A 22,576-nucleotide genomic window follows, 5' to 3' on the forward strand; every position below is an offset into this window, starting at 1 on the left:
ACACTTTTTTTGCTGATTAAAGCTCTTGTCATTTTATCCCAAAATATTAAGATATTTTAGCCATAAAAGACTTTATGCCGTCTTAAGATCCAGACGTTTGGTCTGTACTCTGCACCTGATCTCTTGTCAGTCTCATTGGTTACGCATATTTGGGTAGTGAGATTAAAAGAAAACAAAAGCACTAAAAGCTCTACCGGCTACTGTAATTAGCGTGAGGGCTGGTGAGGCCAGAAGTAAGTCCATGACACGCCTTTGAAAAATAGCCATTTTATTGCCAATGTGTGTTGCAGGTATTCATTGCAGGTATATTGTGTAATTACTGTGAATTTACGTATTACCAGGCAGTGTCAGGGTCGGATTTAATTTTTTTATGAGTATAGGCCACTTTAATTTTGCCACCCCTATGTACGATCTCGGCCGCCATACTAGGACGCCATAGGACGCTGCCGACCATAGGCCACGACCTATATCTACTGCCTATACTAGAGCTGGGCAGTGTAAGGTATTACCTCACCCATGACCGCAACGACGGCGAGGCCGTCGGGCCGCTTGAGCGCCTCCTCCGATGACAGGCCGGTCTTCATGTGCACGAAGTGGATCTCCACGGGAAATCTACAGGGAAGAATTGTATTGATCAGTATTATCCAATGCAATGTCCTAAGGCTAGAGTTACACGGTCAGTTTGGCTTCAATTCAGCCTATCAGTCTGATCTAGACTGAGGAAAGAATGATCGTGGAACCGTGTGATTGACGGACTGATCTTTTTTTTATTATGTACTTTCCGGCAATCATTCTGACGTTAGTCTCAGACTGATGGACTGAACTGATGCCAGACTGACCGTATAACCCTAGTCTAAGTCTGTCTCATAGAGTTAATATTACCTATTACCGATAGGTAATATTAACTATCGGTAATAGGTAATATTAACTCTATGGTCTGTCTACGTAACGGAGATGACGAATGATGGTCAGAGTTGTATAAAGAATATATTAACGTATATTTAATGGTCTTTATTTTCCCATCTGTCCGGTCTATTGTACAGCAACAGATCGTCCGTACTCGTATAATCCGTAAATATAATGATAGTAATTAATTCTGAAATTTCTCATCAAGCGGTGCGACGAAGGTAGCCACATCGGGGGCGGGCGAACTACCAACGCTACCTTTACAGCTGCTGCGGTCTCAAGAAGTTCGAAGTAGAACCAGTAGCCCTAGCACGGCCACCAGTAGAAATGCGAAAGTATGGACAAACTGTGGAGATAAACTTAAGGTAGCGTTCCGATCTTTTTTCGTATTGAATTTTTCGCAGTAAAGATCGGAAAGGCACCTTTAGTTTATGTCCACAGTTTGTCTATACTTTCGCATTTCTACTAGTGGCCGTGCAGGGGCTACAGGTAGAACCACTATGTACTCAAACTCTTACTTCTTCCCATCGATGGCGTGTTCTGAGAGCCAGTGCAGGTGGAACTGTATGAAGCTGTAGTTGCCCCGCAGCGGGCCGCCCGACAGCAGCGGCGCCGGCGCGTCCGGCTCCACCATCCATTTTACTGAAAACATCGGACTCATGTACCATCGAAGAAATTGATTCATAGACAGTTGCTGTACGTCAATCGTTCGGGTAATGTTAATTCAATATTAGTCGTGATCTGATTTTTTTTAATGAAATAAGGAGGCAGACGAGCAAACGGGTCACCTGATGGAAAGCAACTTCCGTCGCCCATGGACACTCGCAGCATCGGAGTGCTGCAAGTGCGTTGCCGGCCTTTTAAGAGGGAATAGGGTAATAGGGGAGGGTAAGAAAGGGAAGGGAATAGGGGAGGGTAGGGAAGGGAAGGTAATAGGGGAGGGTAGAGAAGGGAATAGGGTAGGGGATTGGGCCTCCGGTAAACTCACTGACTCGGCGAAACACAGCGCAAGCTCTGTTTCACGCCGGTTTTCTGTGAGTATTTCTCCGGTCGAGCCGGCCCATTCGTGCCGAAGCATAGCTCCCCCAAGTTATAAATCTGATGGCTGGGTTTGACTTAACGCGACCAAACTGCCTGTGAATCATCTTCTCTGGATAAGAGTGCAGCACTAAGTGCAAGTGAATACGACGTTATTCTTTTGGACTCTTGGCATACAGCTGATAAAAACCTCAACTTACCCGTATGCCCGTTATTCTCAGCGGCCATGTTGACATTGGTGTACCCTCTGAACACGAGCGGGCCGCGCAGCACCACCTCGTTCTTGTCCATGATGGCGTCTGCCGTCACCACGTTGATGGGGGACTGCATGTTGCCCGCGTTGCACTGACCCGGCCACTTGCTCTCGACTGCCGGAAATGTAGGAAGAACGTTAACTTGACGCTAAGAGAAGTCTTCAATGGAACGGAACTCGTGAAGTATGAACAGCAATATTAAATTGAGAAAAAATCGTAATGAGTTAGAGTAGATTTACACTGATGCGGTAACGGGTACTATTAGTACAAGGATTTAAACGTGTTCACATTGAGGTTGCAAAGGGCGACCAGTTTTTTCAAATTGATGTTAAGGAAGTCTTAAATGGAATAGGAATTGTGAACTAGTTCCAGCAATTTTCAGTTACCAAAAATTCATATAAGGCGCTAAAGATCAAATCTTTAAATACACTGATTTAGTACCGGTGTCAGGACGCTGGATATGCTGGATAGCATTGAAATATGTACTACATTACTGAATGCAACCTTGCTACATTAATGCATTTACTAGATCCTGAAATTATTGCTGATCTTGAGGGCAAGAATGATACGGACATCCGCTGTATCAAATCTGTACTTATAATAATAGCGTTAATATTTTCTACAAACACGTGCTTGGCATGTCATGGAGTCTCCTCTTTGTCTACACTAAAAACTTTTTCTTTGCCAGCTCATAATTGTTTGACGACCATCAATCATTTGTAATTAATTAAAATAGTACTCACAAGTTTTTTATGTTCAGTTTTATATTCTACTAGCTGTTGCCCGCGACTTCGTCCGCGTGGACTTCAGTTTATAGCGCGCGATAAAAAACAATAGTAAAGTAGGTATGATTAGTTCTGTTACAATAATAAAGTAAAAAATAAAACGCTATCTGTTTTCATATATTAGAATTAAAATGTTGATTGCATTGATATATAGCTGTCATTTTACGTCAATTACATAGCTGTCATTTTCGTTTTGTTATTCCAAGTCTGATTCTTTTTTGTTATACCACGTTTTATAGTGACTGACGTTTCATGTCAAGTCACACAGGAACGCTGTCGAACGGGATAAAAAGTATCCTATGTCCGTCTCCTGGCTCTAAGCTACCTCCCTACCAATTTTCAGCCAAATCTGTTCTGCCGTTCTTGAGTTATAAGTGGTGTAACTAACACGACTTTCTTTTATATATATAGATTATTGCCTTTGTATTATCATTAAAATACGTATTTAAGTGCTCACGTTCATAAATCACAGACTCGTTGACATTATTGTGTTAAAATGGCGTTAGAAATAATTTTAACACAAAAAAGAATATTGCAGAATTTTATCTAATGACAACTCCGTTGCGCCAAAATTGTTTTATCGCGCGGGCACCGTATATTTTCCTAGGACAAACAGTACCCTATGTTCTTTCTTTGGACTCAAAGTATCTCCATACCTTTCAGCAAAATCGGTTCAGCCGTTTGGGCGTGGTAACAGACAGACAGATATGTACATTGTACGAGTATGTATGGATGTCACTCACATTCGTACGTCCAGCCATGGTCTTCTCCGTGATCCTGCGCGCTGTCGTCGCCGTGACCGTGGTCGTCGGAACACATGTAGCCTGGAACAAAAAAAAATAATTCGATTTTTAAATTATTTTTGTATGTTAATTAGTGCAGTACGCGCACGCAATAATAATTAACATTGTTTTATTCAACACATAGTGTATTAGAGGTAGAATCATTAGAGTAAATAATAATTTATAATCATAACATTGTATCCCAATGATGTTTTATAAAAGAAATATTGGCTACGCCTCCTTGTTTCTTGCTACGTCGCGCTACGCCGCGTCATATTCCGCTACGCGCCGCTACAGCCCGCTACGAGTCGTAGCGTCAATTGCGTCAACTCTTTAATTAAATGTTTCAATTACTTATACCTACATAATATAATGTTTTTTTTAATAATTCAGCTCAGCCATAAAATCGGCCAAGTGCGAGTTGGACTCGCGCACGAAGGGTTCCGTACTGTTATAGAGCAAAAATAGTAAAAAATTGTGTTTTTTGTATAGACGCCCTTTTAATTATTTATTTCATTTAAATTGTATTATTAATTATTAAATTATAAATACAGCTGAGTATTTTGTGTACATTTCAAGTGCCTACCTATTGTCATCATTGATACCGAGCAAAAAATGTTTGAAAAATCACGTTTGTTGTATGGCAACCCCCCTCAAATATTATATTTATTTTGTTTTTAGTATTTGCTGTTATAGCGGCAATAGAAATACATAATCTGTGAAAATATAAACTCTCTAGCTTTTACCTTTCTTGAGTTACAGCCTGGAGTCAGACGGATAGACGGACAGACGGACAGACATCGAAGTCTCAGTAATAGGGTACCGTTTTTACCCTTTGGGTACGGAACCCTAAAAATACTCAAAGGCCACTCCCACAAAATTAAATGTTTCGCACATTGCATAAATATTTTCCATAATTAAACTACATATTTATGTGCGTAGTATTATCTGGGATATTTATCGAGATTAAACCTGTCACCGTTGATGTCGGCGTGCGGAACTATACCGTCTCTGTTTGGATATGTCAGCGCGAGAGAGTAAACTATTTGTTAATTAACACAGAATAATTTTATATTCCGGTTAACTCTAGATTATTAAGCACCGAATCTTGAACATAAAATATATCTTTTACTAAGTTCGTTCGTTCATTTTGGTTATAGATTTTTGAAGTGAAAACTTCTTTAGCGGCGTTGAGCACTTTTGTGGGATGGGTAAAAACTGTGAAATTCGCGTCAGATTCTCGTGCTGATCGAAAAATCGTAAGACGGTTGGAGAGTAGTGTTGTAACATCGAAATCGATTAATCGAACAATCGATTGTAAGGCTTTCGATTAATTAAAAAAATAGATTTTTTAAAAATTGATTTTCATAAAAAAATGGGTTAAAAAAATTGTAAGCGTTTCGATTAATTAAAAAAATCGATTTTCATAAAAAATGGGTAAAAAATTGTAAGGGTTTCGATTAATTAAAAAAATCGATTTTAAAAAAATCAATTTTCATAGGAAATGGGTTAAAAAAATAATGCACAACGTTAATAATCAAATTTTCACTTCTGCCGGCACTCCCGGAGTGCCACCCGTCTTTTTTTTTCCTGAAGGCAGATCATTGTAGTCTTGACGTCACTGCGACTCATGAGGATCTATTGTGATTTTTTTTTATGAAATAAGGGGGCAAACGAGCAAACGGGTCACCTGATGGAAAGCAACTTCCGTCGCCCATGGACACTCGCAACATCAGAAGAGCTGCAGGTGCGTTGTTGGCCTTTTACAAGGGAATAGGGGAGGATAGGGAAGGAAATAGGGGAGGGTAGGGAAGGAAATAGGAGAGGGTAGGGAAGGGAAAAGGGTAGGGTAGGGGATTGGGCCTCCGGTAAACTCACTCACTCGGCGAAACACAGCGCAAGCGCTTTTTCACGCCGGTTTTCTGTGAGAACGTGGTATTTCTCCGGTCGAGCCGGCCCATTCGTGCCGAAGCATGGCTCTCCCACGTATAAACTTTTTGTGACTCCTTCGCATTAGAGTGCCGTCCACAACCCAATGCTGCTCATAAATTGAACGATGTGGTTGAAGTTGGTACCACGAATTTCCTCTGTGGATGAGTGTTCGTAGCGACCAAGGTACCTGTTCCTGCTCTGTAGTATCTTGTCAAATCAAAGGTGTTATTATTTTTGTCTTCTTAGGGCCGATTCAACCGGAAGATTTTAAACATACATTTAACACATACTTATTATTCACTCTACTACTCTACTCGCGTTCTTTGCATTTACTTTAATGTTCGTGGACGTTAGCCCACTTATTTTTTCCTGGGTATTTCGAAATCAAAAAATCTCAAGAATAATAAATGATGTAAGTAACATTACTTCTTTTTTTTGCAATCGCAAACAGAAGCCGTATCGGTCGCGCTCCGTCGAATTCGCGTATGCAAATAACAAAACACAATAAAGATAATTGCTATTTCCAAATTGTTTATATAACTTGTCGCAATTAAATTAAATAGCAACATATTTACATGTACTTGATAAAATGAGATATGTGAAAATAATTTACAACTTATAGCTCTTGGGAAATTTTCAAAACATCCGAATTTGTTTAGATTGTTTTGTTAAGATTCTCCACCCATTTACTATCTAAGCATTGCAAAAAATACTTATTATATTTATATATATAAAAATGGATTTTCAAATGTGTTAGTCGCGCTAAAACTCGAAAACGGCTGGACGGATTGGGCTGATTTTAGTCTTAAATTATTCGTAGAAGTCCAGGGAAGGTTTTAAAGTGACACAAAGTTCACCGGGACAGCTAGTTTATTATATAAGCATCATTGTTCATTATAATATTTTATTGTGACGTAGTGCTTGAAGTCTTTAAAAAATTTCACAAACCATAAAGTATATTTGTAACTTTAATAAATACAGTTTGAACTTTATTAAATTATTTTAACCGACTTCCCAAAAAAGGCGGTTGTAATAATATTATGTTTGTCTGTCAATTTTTGCACATTCAATAATTATTATTTCTATTCCGCCGTCACCATGTGGACCGAATTTTAAATTCATTCTTGATTGAATTGGTTTTGTGTTTATTAAAAACATATAAACATGGGCGTACCCAGGTTCTGGGCTGGGGGGGGGCAAATTACCCAGGTTCTGGTGCCAGGGGAGGGGGGGCAAATCACCCAGGTTCTGGGCCAGGGGGGGGGGGGGGGGGGGCAAATCAGATTTTTCATAAGCTAGGTGTTTATAAAAAATAAAAAAATTATAATTTTTAGTTGTAAAAATATTGTATTGCAAACAAATGGCAAAAATTCGTTCTTAATTTTTAATTTTTATAGATAAAAGTACTAGATAATATACTTAGTAGGAACGTCAACATGATCCAGGGGGGGGCGGCAGCCCCCCCTTGCCCCCCCCTCGGTACGCCCATGCATATAAAATTACTCAACCATAATATTATGTTTCAATGAATTAGAGTAGGGCGGCGGCGTATGACTTCACAACTCACAACACGGACGAAGTTGGACGAAGGTATGAAGGCTTAGCCACAGAATATATATTAGTAGACGTGGGAGAGCCATGCTTCGGCACGAATTGGCCGGCTCGACCGGAGAAATACCACGTTCTCACAGAAAACCGGCGTGAAACAGCGCTTACGCTGTGTTTCGCCGAGTGAGTGAGTTTACCGGAGGCCCAATCCCCTGCCCTATTCCCTTCCCTACCCTCCCCTATTCCCTTCTCTTCCCATCCCTACCCTCCCCTATTACCCTATTCCCTATTAAAAGGCCGACAACGCACCTGCAGCTCTTCTGATGCTGCGAGTGTCCATGGGTGACGGAAGTTGCTTTCCATCAAGTGACCCGTTTGCTCGTTTGCCCCCTTATTTCATTAAAAAAAATCTTCGTAGCAAAATGTGGCTTGATCAAATTCTATAGTAGCCCAGGAAAATTAAACTTTCGATCTAGGAATAATTCCCCTCGTATGCAGTAGTACAAATTACAAGAGTACCTACAGTAGTACTAGAGTACCTAACTACACATTTTCAGCTCTATGCGAATTATTCCTAGGTTACGATTGTTTTTGCGTATAATCAGACCGGAGTAATAGGTACAAATTACAAATATTGTCCTTTCTACACGTCAGGGCCGGGACACAAGAAACTCATCTTGAATTTCTACGTGAGTTTCTACGGCTCGACGTCGTACGACGCCGTACGGCGCCGTGCCGTGGTTTTTTACGACGCGCGTCCGACACGGCGCCGTACGGCACCGTACGACGCCGTACGACGTCGTGCCGTATTTTTGTGTCCCGGCTCTCAGTCATTCAAGCCACAACTAATACTACCAATTTGGAAAAGTTTACTTATACAGAGTGTAACAAAACTAAGTGTTAATACTTTAGGGTGTGTACGCGTTCCTTGTAGAGAGTTCACTGTGAAAGTGGCAGCGCTGAAAAACCATTTTTTTCACTTTTGTATGGGCAAGCGCCCCAGTGTCACAGTGAACTCTCTACAAGGAACACATACACACCCTAAACTCCAAAGTATTATCACTTAATTTTGATACACCTTATATAGTACTACCGCTTTATCACTGTTTACATTGCCTATGCAGGCTCTAAATTGAATTTCAATGAGATGCTTACGGTTAAGGGTCTATTCACATTGCAACTTGACGAGGCTATATATGAGATTCTTAATGGCCCATTCAAAACTGAACTTTACTTCCTACATGAAAAGATACACATTGGATTAACAGACTTACCACTTGCGGTGTTGAGATGCTTCCAATTTTAAATGGCTCATTTAAAAATGCATCGCATTACCTCGTTCCTTTGTAATGTGATCCTAAAGTGTCATTAAGATGTAACTTGAGAACAAAAGATGGCGTATGCTCATACAAAGCGGTCCTCAGAATTTGTTCCTGTACGACATAATATAAATACCTACCTCAGTAGCGGTAGCACGGCGACCAGCGGAAATGCGAAAGTATGGACAAACTGTGGAAATAAACCTAAGGTGCCGTTCCGATCTTTTTTCGTTCCGAAAAATTTAATTAAAATGCCACTTTATGACACACTATAGTATATGTCATAATGTAGGATATTATTTGAATTTTTAGAACTATAGTCTGTCTTAAAGTGGCTTTTTAATTGAATTATTCGGAACTAAAAAAGATCGGAACGGCACCTTAAGTTTATCTCCACAGTTTGTGACTATAGTCCGAAAAATTCAATTAAAATGCCACTTTATAACAGACTATAGTCTGTTATAAAGTGGCATTTTAATTGAATTTTTCGGAACGAAAAAAGATCGGAACGGCACCTTAGGTTTATTTCCACAGTTTGTCCATACTTTCGCATTTCCGCTGGTCGCCGTGCTACCGCTACTGGTATATCTATAAATTACAACAATGAATGCGACAGATAATACGTTACGAATGATATAGAAAAGGATTGCTATATACTTTGAGTTGCACATCGGCACGCATGCGCGATTATTCTATGTCACACGATTATCTGTCCTTATCACGCTGCAGTTGTCGTCCGTATTTTCTATCCTTTTTTAGTTTAATTTTTTGCATTAAATAATTCGTCAATAATGTTGGAAAATATCCAAATAAAAACTAATTACTAGATGTTTTCATGTACTTACTTGTGGTACGTAGCTTTTTCATCCTTTTTTACCATATATAACTATAATTTTTACATTTCCTAAAAACGCAGCTTGGCATTTTAAGTCAAAAACGTGACACAATGATATTCTAACGTGACACCTCGTCGCTCACTCGCTGCCAACATGCGACTAATTTAAAAGAAGGCACTTACCTTCATTTGGCCGTATCAGACTGTACGCGCTAGTGCGATATCTACCTTTTTTTATAATAGAATATCATAGCTTGAGAACAATAATTTGTCGGTTACGATAATTTTCACTGGTCAGCAGGATCAGGTCATCCATGTAATAAGGTATAATCCGGCAAATGAATGGAGCTATTTATAACTCATACACTTTATACCGTACAATGGCTAGGTCGTTCGTACGCCCGTTGTACTGATACGGATGACCTAATATGTTACACTCGACACTATTCATTGAATAAAAAAGAATTGATTTTATTTTATAAGACCCTAACGGCTAAACATTTTTTAAATAGAGAAGTCGAAGCCGAGAGCGCTACTTGCATCATATAGTTAATATACCTAGCGGAATAGAGAAACAAGGGCCTGAGCAAGAGAGATGTCATTATCAGTAACACTGCGTGGTAAAAAGAGACGTGTGATGCATGACAGCAGCACTCTTTTTTTGACGTCCAGTCGGCACGTGCCGCACGTTGACAATTTAATCTCATAGAATTCATGTTCAATCATGCTTGTGTAAGTGTATGCATACACATACACATATTTTGCATACACATATTTTTCCCACAGATGAAAACCAATTTTGGTTTCGTTTGACAGCTCGAGATTGTTGCTCTATTCCGCTAGGTGTATTAACTTTATGACTTGCATATATACAATAAATAATCCGACCAAAATCCGACATGCTGCACACATCATATCAGAATTTTGTCAGAAAGGTTGTCAAACGTCGAACAAAACTTTTTGCTTACTGTCTGTACTGGTGCTGCCTTAAGCGTGAGAATATTCAGTAATATAATATTGTCCTTTTTTTTTTCAAATGGGGAAATGCTTTACGCATCCCCGGCAAATTGGGGATATCGGCCGGGGTATGTGGGACTCCTGTTTACCCATTAAAACCCCATGGTGCTCCACTCGTCGCTTAAGGCTAGTTCGCACTAGGCCAGTATTTTAGTTAAGTAGCGAGTATTTTAGTAGCTAAACGTGTCTGAACACTATTTTTTTTAGTAATTTAGTGAAGTAGATTAGTAAGTAATTTAGTCGAGTCAATCCATTTTATTCTATTTTTCGCGGGCGAGTAGCACCTCCCAGCGGGCGAGTAGTCCGCGCTACTGGCGCGCCGGCTAAACAAGTCCGACCCAGTCGAATTAGTCGAGTTCATTAGTTACCACCAAAATTATCCAACTTTCAGACATTCTCAATCTTTCGAAGTATTCTTTGGGATCTTCCAATGCTAATTCCTTCAGAAGACAATAATTAGTAGCTCCTAGTTTATCCCTTCTATCGATCCATTTTCGTATGAGAACTTTATTAATTCGAGATAAAAATGTGCAAGGTGACAATATTTAAAATGTAATAAGCGTTCTCTGTGAAAATACAAAGAAAAAAGTACACCTTTTAAGCGTGATTACGTTTAGAAAATTTACACTTTATTGCGCTGTAGGTAAGCTGTTCATCTTACAAAACATCACTCACTTGTGAACTGTACTCGAACGAAGTGAACAAAAGAACGATTTTGGGACAGAAGCGAGAATTTTAGCTACTAAATACTCGGTACTAAACTAAAATACTGGCCTAGTGCAAACTAGCCTTTAAGGGCCGGGACACAAAAACATGACACGACGTCGTGTCATACAACGACGCGACGTCGTTTCACGATGCGATGTCGTGTCGTGGGCATCTACGACGCGCGTCGTAAAAAACTACGACACGACATCGTACGATGTCGTACGACGTCGCGTCGTAGGAACTCACGTACAAAACGTGAGCTTCTACGACGCGACGTCGTATCGTGAAACGAGTGAGGCATGATAGAACCTATCGCAACTCTACCAACGATCATCTAGATTGATTTACTCGGGGGGCCGCGATGCGCAGGAACACCTTGCGCATCGCGGCTCTCTCTCAATATAATACTGCCCTACTTAATAAATAGTTTGTCAGAAAATGTATGATAGTAATGTTTTATTTAAGTGCGGCCGTAAGCGAATTAAGGCTACCTGCACATTAAGTCAGTGAAGGCAGCCTAAATATATATTTTTTTTGGTTTGATCGATATTGACATAAAAAAAGGATGTGTGTTTTAAATATTATTAACTAGTTTATGCTCGCAATTTCGTTTGCGCATAAATCCGTTTAGCTATAGATTTAGCCGGGATAAGACTTACTATTATTATTTCCCGGGGCTCAAAGAATTTTTCATCTTAATTGGTAAACAGATAGTAATAGACAGACGGCAGACACATCTTCAAACTTTAAACAACAATTAATGGACGTCGCCTAACCTAGTGATGTGTAGTAACAACTATTAAGTTACTACTAACTAAGGACTATATCTTTGTCCACACTGTGTCTTTTTCTGTTCGTCAAGCATGCGTTATATAATAGCGCAGTCAACAGCGAACGTGAGGCATGCCCGTGATGCATGCCCAGAGCGCATGCGTCACGGGCATGCCCTGCCCCGTATCCAAAAAACAAAAATGACAATGTTGGCGTTGCGTTCGTTGACGCATTCAATTATTGAATGCGCTAAAACGAAACTTGAATGAAAGAAGATGACGAAAATTGAAGATGAAAGTGCATAGTGTGGACATAGCTAATGAAATCTTTTCAATTGTTTTATCAAAAACAAAATATATTACTTAACATTATGATTACATTCGATTGAATTAATCAAAATGTATAGACGTTTGAATTAATAGCTAACCTGAAATACCACTTAAATACCCGACATTGTAAACACTCAGTTCCGTTCTAACTGTTCATTATGCACACGCCCTTATAATGTTGTAGAGGAATTTGTTTAAGTAATCTTAAATAACCGATGTATCAAGAATTGGCTTTAAATTTTAGTATACTCACTAAAATTCGAGAACGACTAAACCGATTTTGCTAATTTTAGTCTTGAAATATTCGTGAGAGTCCAGGGAAGGAAGGAGGGAAGTGGTACGTTCATTGAGTCATATAGTACCCTCCACTCCCTCACTTCCCATCCACTTCCCTCCTACTAATCTTAATATGAACCTTTCATATTATGATTAGAAGGAGGGAAGTGGTACGTTCATTGAGTCATCTAGTACCCTCCACTCCCTCACTTCCCATCCACTTCCCTCCTACTAATCCTAATATGAACCTTTCATATTATGATTAGAAGGAGGGAAGTGGTACGTTCATTGAGTCATCTAGTACCCTCCACTCCCTCACTTCCCATCCACTTCCCTCCTACTAATCCTAATATGAACCTTTCATATTATGATTAGAAGGAGGGAAGTGGTACGTTCATTGAGTCATCTAGTACCCTCCACTCCCTCACTTCCCATCCACTTCCCTCCTACTAATCCTAATATGAACCTTTCATATTATGATTAGAAGGAGGGAAGTGGTACGTACATTGAGTCATCTAGTATTTTATAATTATTTAATAATAATAATATCTATGGACGCTTCTCATCACGTCAGTCTGGCCCGTGCTAAGTACCTAAAGAACTTTTTTTTTTAATAAAAATAAGGGGGCAAACGAGCAAACGGGTCACCTGATGGAAAGCAACTTCCGTCGCCCATGGACACTCGCAGCATCAGAAGAGCTGCAGGTGCGTTGCTGGCCTTTTGAGTGGGAATATGGTAATAGGGGAGGGTAGAGAAGAGAAGGGAAGGGAATAGGGGAGGGTAGGGAAGGGAATAGGGTAGGGGATTGGGCCTCCGGTAAACTCACTCACTCGGCGAAACACAGCGCAAGCGCTGTTTCACGCCGGTTTTCTGTGAGAACGTGGTATTTCTCCGATCGAGCCGGCCCATTCGTGCCGAAGCATGGCTCTCCCACGTAAATTGTGTTACAGGTACCAGACAACGGAAATAATATATTTAATACTTTTATACTATACATATATTTAAGATTATTATTATGTCATACACATATTTAATACACATCAAGACCCGGGAACATTGAAAACTTTTTTTGTTCCGTCGGCGGGATTCGAACCCGCGACCCTTAGGCTTCAGCTACCAACGCGCTCACCACTGAGCCACAGAGGTCGTCAATTATTATTTTGAGGCTTACCATAATTTTATAAACATACATTCATAATTTGACCTAGAGTTGTTAAAGCTATAAAAATCTAAATAAATTTATAAAATAAAAGCTCAATTTTCAGAGTTACGTAGCGTGGACGGGTACCTACATTCCTCCGAAAAATCTATGTCCTTTCCCAGGACTTAAAATATACTCATATAACCGAATCGGTTCAGTGGTGAAGAGGTAACAGACCTACATTCATTTTGCATATTATGCAAATGTAATTATTGTACCACGTGCTAATACGAGCACTATTATATTAGTTTTGCGAAAATATTTTTTGTCGAATTGCACATTTTATGAAGAGGTGAGAGATAACAAGTATGCACTTACACTCGGAGATGTTTAATGATGATTAAACTTCAATTTAATGAAGAGTTTGACAGATAATGTATGGGCCTTATGTCAAAATCTTCATTTGATTAATTATTATTATTATTACAGTTGAGTAAAATGTAATATTCATCTCTAACGGCCGTTCCCAATATTCAATCTATCTCTGGTTTGACGTACAACCGATCGCAGCTAACATTGAATTGACATAAAATATAATATGTCTCTAATGTCTAATGTGAGCTACTTCTATCTCTAGTAGGGCAAAACCTGAGATAGATCAAATATTGGGAACGGCCGTTAGTGCGAGTAAGACGTGAAAGACAAATAAAGAAATAAATTGTGTTATGCATTTTATTTGTGTTATAATTTCATAAGAATTTTCGTAACTCTACTGTTATGATATTTTTTATTTGAAAGTACTGATACTGTTCCGATAGTGATAACTGAAGATGTAAATATGAAGTTATTTGATTGCCTAGATAGTTAGGAAATTAAATAAATGTTACGAACATCATGACCTAGAAATGTCAATTATTATTATTTGGTATTAATATCGTAGTTTTAAAAATATTGATTTCCTCTACTAATAACTTTAACTTAACTTTATCTCTGCAAAGGAAAAATTTCAGTTGCATGTTTATTTATGAAAGACATTTGAGGGCTTCCTGTTTTATTACATTACCAATTCTCCTTTTAAATTGTTCAGTGTAGTGCAAATTCAATATTTGAGTAAGTATAAGTAAAACAAATTAACCCTTAACGAGTATTGAAAATGAAAAAATCTTTTATTTCTAAATCGGTTAATAATTAACACTTTTAAAACGTCTACATGAGGCCTTCCACCGGTTCCGGAAATACTTATTTGTTTGAAAAGCCTGAAGGAAAATCCTGGCCAATTATGGCTCATATAATTTTTAATCCTGGATAATTTGGGTATATTATTTAACTGGGATCACTTAATTACTTTACATCAAATTAATAAAGAAACTTGTCAAAACTGCCTAAGTCCAAATTCGCGAAAAAAAAACTCACCGGCAGCGTTCACTAACAACAGAATTAGTGACCACATCGTTGCAACACTTTTGGAATATTTCCGAAACTATGTGTGTGCACTGCACAGTCTTCCGTAACCGACTGACCCGATATATGACATAGTTTTGTTTATATACATATTTCGTAAAATATATTATATTTTTATGTAAAAAAGTGCGCGCGACGCGGTGTCTGGCGCGCTCGGGACTGTGATTCGCGAGTCGCGAGTTTCTGCGCGGAGGACCTCCACAGTCCATACGTGAGATACAATTATAATGTTGTAAGCGAAGATTTCAATGTTTTAGGATTTTTGGGCAAATGGCGGATAGTACCATTTTTTTCAAAAAATTAAAATATTTACAGTTAAAAGTTAAACTTTTAATCGTAAATATTTGTTCCTTTTTTCTTGAAGTAAGTCTTAAAATCTTATACGTAGGTACCTATACCTCTAATAACAATTAAAACAAGGACCAATGATTTAAAAAAAATGGAAATTGGCGTAACAAATCACTAAATGAAGATAAAAGTCACATTTAACTAATATTTACAATTTAAAATTTTTGATTGAAATGCAAGGTTAAAACTGAAATTCAAGATTTATCACCTGTTATAGCACTTATTATAGGCTTATTATAGGGGGTTTACATTATTCTAATGTAGTGATCCAATCCAGCGCTGGATTGGATTATAACCGTCGCGTCGTTTTAGGCACAGAACGAACTGGTGTAAACTGAGACGCTCGTGAAATGATGCACTGACCTGACCACTGACCAACTAAGGTCAAGTCTATTACTCACTTCAATTCCGTCATAATTACGTGAAAATTACACCGATCGTCGGTCGTTGACTAGGTAACATTAATAGAGTACAAAACTTTATGTTATAAATTATAATTGTTCCTTGTAATGTGTAAATGCATAAGTATAATATAGCTGTCGATTACGACTAACGATTAAGCGGAATCGATTTTAATAAAATTTTGCGAAGAATCCAGGGAAAACATATGAAGTTTTTGTCATGGAAAAATGTACGACCCCCGCGTTTTAAGAGAATTTCAATGAAACGATGTTAAGGGCAACATGTTTTAAATAATTTTTATTCGAAGCTACCAAACATTACCTTAGCTTACCTTATCACACTATTGGCAATTTACGGACAAACATTGTTTCTGCAAATCGGCACATGTGATGGGGCCTTAAAATGTCGTTACCGACGTGCGCAGGCGCAGGTCAGCTAATTTAGTAATAAAGCCCCGCGGGGAAGCGGCAATGTCACTAACAATTCATTTAAATGGTTCCGCTATAATTTATTGCCACAGGTACCCAGGTACTGTCGACGAAGATAACGCTCGACCAGCCGAAATAGCTGAACAACGCGGTTAAATCATGCGCACACACACAGACTTACATGTAAATGCATACTGAAATGAAATAAAAATGTTTTGTTTCTAAATCGATCAAAAAATTAACAGTAATTTTAGAACGTCTTCATAAGGCCTACCACCGGTTCGGGAACGCTGGTGAGAAGAACCGGCATTAGAAACTTTTACCAAAAAGATGGGAAAATTGTTTTTTTTTAAATGTGTTACAATAATAACTTAAAATAATTTACACATAGTACGTAAAAACATATTAAACATAGAATAAGTCTGTCAGCCTTCTTTTCCCAAGGTGTGTCATCAATTAGAAAATCCTTATAATAAGCCCTTGCACACAAACGATATCTTTAAGAGGAGTCCACACCGCCCTTTTTGCCATACAAACGTTGTCCCCTGTTTCCTCCCTGGATAATGCTAGTAGAGTTATATTTTTTTTTCTGAATATCTACGGCCACTAATACAATGTCCCTATGTTTTCTTTTTTTTTTTCATAATTTAATTATTAAATAAGATGTGAACGTTCAAAAACCCAAAAAATGGCCAGATTTTCCGCTGTGTTTAAACATCCAGAAAACAGATTTGGCTAGATTATACAAAAAAATAAAACATAGGATCACAGCTCAAGCTTTTCTTTAATCTTTAATGAAAAAAAGTACTTAAATCGGTTAAGTTTTGGAGAAGGAATTAGGGGACAACGAATCGTTGATTTTCTGCAGTTGTCTCTATCGCGTTCTGCGGTATAGGCTTGAGGTAAGGGAGACAGCTATAGATATTACACGTACTTTTTTTCATTTCTCTAGCCCCTGGTGTATCCTCTTAATAGTTAAACTGAGACTGAACTAGAACTGTAAAACGAATAACTCTCCTTAAATGTTAAAGTCCTATTGGATCTTTTATGCAACTTTAGCGTTGGTTGGAACTTGCAGTGGCGTGGGGTTTTCTCTACTTCGGCGATCCATTCCCATTAGAATTTCTTTTAAGGCCATCCCCCAAGCAAACGACCTTGACCATACATATTTTTTACTTATCTTAGTTCAAAATTGATCTAAAAAAATATTAAAACGGGGAATATGTAGTTAATGAAATTATGTATATATTGTCGTGTGTTTCAAATAAACGTAATTTGTAAATACTAGGGAGATGCTGAAAGTATGCTTCAATTTTAATAAATTGGTATTACTTTGGAAGCTAATATCATGAGTATAATAACCAAAAATAGAAAATTTAAAACGGGGAAAGGAATGTTGATATACTGAAGATTATTGCTGTATTTTTATTATAGCTTTGTAGCTTTTAAATTATGAGTTTATAAGGCTTTAAATACGGTAAATTACGGAATCTCCGTAGGGGAAGGGCCTCAAGTACGGGATTGGATAACTGTTCTCGTAGCTCTGAAGACGGAACTACGCTTTACCACTGCTGGAAAGAAGAGAAAGATGATGTATGTGAAGATTCTTGCTGAATATTAGAAAGTCTCATGTAAAGCAGAAGAAAACTGTCCATTGACAATAATAGAGAAGGCGTTTCACAGTAACCTACAGCATCTAACTGTTAGTAATAGCGCAGGTGACCTAGACTCGTGTTTTGAATATAAGCTATCACACTGCAGCAACAGTTCGCAGATCGCAAAGGCAACCAGAGAATTAGATAAGAAATCGCTGATTTGGTATTTTTAAAATATTGAATATATTGACAAGTAATATAGAGAAATAGATAAGAAACCGCAGATTTTTATTTTTAAAATATTGGTCATTAAAGTATGATGAAGATAACCAATGTTTTTACTGCTTACAAAATTGGTTCACTAGCAAAGCTATTTTCAGTCAAATAAGAAAAATATTTTGAAAACCGGCGTGAAACAGCGCTTGCGCTGTGTTTCGCCGAGTGAGTGAGTTTACCTCACGTTTACCTACGCCGAGTAAGACATTATTCTGTTTCTGCATACACTATGAAATAGTCTGCACGATTTCTTACTGCAGTGTTATAACCTCTACTCTCCTCTGTCAATAATCGCTTTATGTAGAGCGCTATTATAGTGTAGTGTATGCCTTATTAATGGAGGCACTAGGCATTATGTACAGTCGAAGGACGAGATTCCACTTGTGATCCTTATTGTCAAGGGATAAAGACGAAAACTCATAAACTATGTCTTTAAGTTTCAACAGTAGAGTCAAATCGAAAGTATTAATAAGCCTATTTATACAACTATCGTTTATGATTAATATGCCATTTGAGTTGCATTACTGATTTGATTTCTCTAACTAGACTAATGACAAGTACTGATTTCTCAAATTCAATAAATTCAGAAGAAATCTTATGTTTTAGAGGAAAGTAGACTACAAAGACTACTTAATTTCAGCAATTGCCAATTCACCAGCGTTTTTTTTAAATGAAATAAGGGGACAAACGAGCAAACGGTCAGGTCACCTGATGGAAAGCAACTTTCGTTGCCCATGGACATTCGCAACATCAGAAGAGCTGCAGGTGCGTTGCCGGATTTTTAAGGGGGAATAGGGTAGGGGGTTGAACCTCAGGTAAACTCACTCACTCGGCGCAACAAAGCGCAAGCGCTGTTACACGCCCGTTTCGTGTAAGCCCGTGGTATTTCTTCGGTCGAGCCGGCCTATTCGTGCCGATGTATGGCTCTACCACGTAGTAAAGCGCCGACTGCTGAAGTTTTCTTTCCTGTTAGCGTTTTTACACTATGCGATATTGTTTATTATAGCGTTGGATTGGCATTTTTGCACGCATTATTAAATTGATAAGTTCTGATACGAATCAAGCTATAGCACCGATAAGTCTGTGAAGACACCTGTTTACATATAGCTTCTTAAATCATAATCCTTCGATCGTGGATTCTTGGAAATCTATTGTTATTCTATTGTGTCTCGCTCACCGGTGAGCTTTTGGGGCTTGAAGGGTATTTTGTACTTAAAAACTCTACATCAATTTAAGAAGCTGCAGTCTTTCTCGCACAATAATGCGCGCTATACGCAAAGTCGTATCGAGTAATGTGAAATTTTTTAGAGGGCTTGGCGATTTCCTGTTAAAAAGTTTTAAGATCACTCATTCATCGGCTGACTGATTAAGTTATCACATGCATCAGCATAAAGTTATCGTTGATGATGAATCATCTATTTTTTGATAGTAGAATAGGATGTTGATAATAATTTACATTTCATTCTGAGAGATTACGGTAAAGGCAATAAAATTAAAAAGGTTTTAAAGCTCTACCAGACGCCGTATTATTTTATCGCTGTTATCAAGGATACCGCAATATTAAAGATTGCTTTCGAAAATGAATTATGATATAAGTCTCATGTAATCAGTCCAGAAAACAACATTTTTATTCGAAAGTGTAACCTTCATACTTAGAGATGTTGCCATACTACTATTACATACCACGGAAGTCGACGAAAACTATAAACGAAAATAATATTGTAGCTTTTATTTCCTTACAATTAATATTTAATTTATGAGTACATCGTGAATGGTTCGTTTCTGTTTTAAATTTAAATACGGTATACATATTTATTATATTGATAAAATATTATAGAAAACTAGATGTTCCGCGCGGCTTCGCCCGCGTAATATAGGAAGTAGGAATGTCGCGGAAACCGTACATTTTTCCGCAAAAAAAGAAACCTACGTTCTTTCACGTAGTCTATTCTTCATGTGTGCTAAATAACATAAAAATTGCTCCAGTAAGTTCTTTCAAATAATTTTTCCCGTTTTTTCCACACTTTCCTCTATTTCTTCGTTCCTATTAGTTTCAGCGCGATAAAATATAGCCTATAGCCTTCCTCGATAAATGGACTATTTAACACTGAAATAATTATTCAAATCGGACCAGTAGTTCTTGAGATTAGCGCGTTCAAACAAACAAACTCTTCCCAATTATAATATTAATATAATAATATAATATATTATATTAATATTATATATAATATAATAATTATAATTATAATATTATTAGTATAGATTTAATCACTTCGTGTTAGCCGCAACTTGTTGAGTAGCAATGTTTTGAATGAGAACTATGTATTAAAAAAAGTAAACAATAAACAAGCAAAAAATCCCATGTCCTTTCATCCAAAGACATTTTAGCGGTTTGACCGTGCAGAGGTAACAGACAGACAGACTGTCCCTTGTATAATATAATAATTATTATGTTAGTAATGATGTGTTTATTAAATAAATAATTATTATTTTAGCATGCGAAATATTATATAAATATGCCATATTACCATTGATATACAAAAAAAAAACAGTTTTTTGTATATCAATGCATATATTTAACTTTCTACTATTGCTAGTAGAATAGGTACCTGGTAAAACTTCCTATAGGAAATCTGTAATAGGATATTGATTATGGATATATAGAATACGATACAAAGATTATTACGTGTAGCGACAGAAAGTGACTGAAGAACTTGATATTGTTACCTACAATGTGCAGTCGATCGTGAACTTCTTCCCATGGTTGTTTTTGAGGTTTCATTACAATATTAGATGACGCCCCCAAATTCGTTGCGTGTGTTAACCGTTTTTTTCGGGATAAAAGTTTCCTATAATAATATGTCCTTTTCCGGGAATCAAAGTATCCCCATACAAAATTTTAACAAAATCGGTATAACAGTTTGGACGTGAAGAGGTACCAGACAGACAGACACACTTTCGCATTTATAATATAAGTAAGTATGGATTACACAGAAACACGAAAATAAGCTACATTAAAATTACATAAAATATAATTATTAATTACTAACATCTATACTTTAATATTATAATTGGGAAGAGTTTGTTTGTTTGTTTGTTTGTTTGTTTGAACGCGCTAATCTCAGTAACTACTAGTCCGATTTGAAAAATTCTTTTACTGTTGGATAGCCCATTTATCGAGAAAGGCTATAGGCTATATTTTATCACGCTTAGTATAATAGGAGCGAAGAAATAGAGGAAAATGTGGAAAAAACGGGGGGAAATTATTTGAAAGGGCTTCTTTTAACGCGCTAATCTCAGGAACTACTGGTCTGATTTGAAAAATTCTTTCAATATTAGATAGCCTATTGATCGAGGAAGGTTATAAGCTATATTTTATCATGATAAGACTAATAAGAGTGAAGAAATAGAGGAAAATGTGGAAAAAACGGGGGAAATTATATGAAAGGGCCTATTTGAAGGCGCTAATCTCAGGAACTACTTATCCGATTTGAAAAATTCGTTCAATGTTAGATAGCCCATTCATCGAGGTAGGCTATAAGCTATATTTTATCACGCTCAGACTAATAAGAACTAAGAAATAGAGAAAAATGTGGAAAAAACGGGGGAAATTATATGAAAGGGCTTATTTGAACGCGCTAATCTCAGGAACTACTGGTCCGATTTAAAAAAAATCTTTCAGTGCTAGATAGCCCATTTATCGAGAAAGGCTATATTTTATCACGCTAAGACTAATAGGAGCGAAGAAATAGATGACAATGTGGAAAAAACGGGGGAAATTATATGGAATTGCTTGATGCTTATTATCTTATGAACTACTGGAGCAATTTTTATGTTATTTAGCAAACATGAAGAATAGACCACGTGAAGGGACATAGGCTATTTTTTGCTGCAAAATGTACGGTTGCGTGAAATTCCTAAATTACGCAAGCGAAGCCGCGCGGAAGGTCTATATATAATAAAATCGTAGGAAATTCAATTCTGTATATTGAATATTTTTGTACAATAAATATTACTTGGGATGCGATCTATACCATACTATGCTAACGCGGACGAAGTCGCGGGCAACAGCTAGTAATAATTAATATAATCGGGGTACCTACTGATAGCAGTAATGGCCGGTTTACATTTTTCCAAACCATTTACTGTAAATTGTAATACTGGATAAGGTGCGGATCCACCGCGGCGCACGCTGTGCACGGCCACGCTGTGCACGAATTTATTAATTCTTTGACTACGTGGGTCAACGTTTCCACTGCAGCACACGCTATGCTATGTTGCTCACGACTATGTACACAATTGTTGTTACCTAGTTTACAATTTCTTAGCTTCCGTGTATCCCGTGCACAGCATGCGTAGCGTGGCCAGCGTTAAGCTACGTGTGCGTCATATTCGAGCAAGCCACGTGAGTCAATTCGTACGTA

The 22,576-nt window shown here is 37.8% G+C and overlaps 1 protein-coding gene across 1 annotated transcript in view; it reads right to left on the minus strand.

Annotated features, from left to right (window-relative positions):
* Window positions 1–15,246, minus strand: part of LOC121740515 — a 30,955-nt gene extending 15,709 nt beyond the window's left edge. Inside the window, exons 1-5 of the mRNA XM_042133235.1 lie at window positions 15,056–15,246; window positions 3,727–3,807; window positions 2,145–2,312; window positions 1,425–1,548; window positions 510–612 (exon numbers count right to left, since the gene is read on the minus strand). Coding sequence (XP_041989169.1) covers window positions 510–612; window positions 1,425–1,548; window positions 2,145–2,312; window positions 3,727–3,807; window positions 15,056–15,092 — 513 coding nt within the window. The 5' untranslated portion in view covers window positions 15,093–15,246. The remainder of the gene's footprint in view (window positions 1–509; window positions 613–1,424; window positions 1,549–2,144; window positions 2,313–3,726; window positions 3,808–15,055) is intronic.
* Between the last annotated feature and the right edge of the window lie 7,330 nt (window positions 15,247–22,576).

Source organism: Aricia agestis, chromosome 3 (genome assembly GCF_905147365.1).
Source record: "Aricia agestis chromosome 3, ilAriAges1.1, whole genome shotgun sequence".
Taxonomy (NCBI): Eukaryota; Metazoa; Arthropoda; class Insecta; order Lepidoptera; family Lycaenidae; genus Aricia; species Aricia agestis.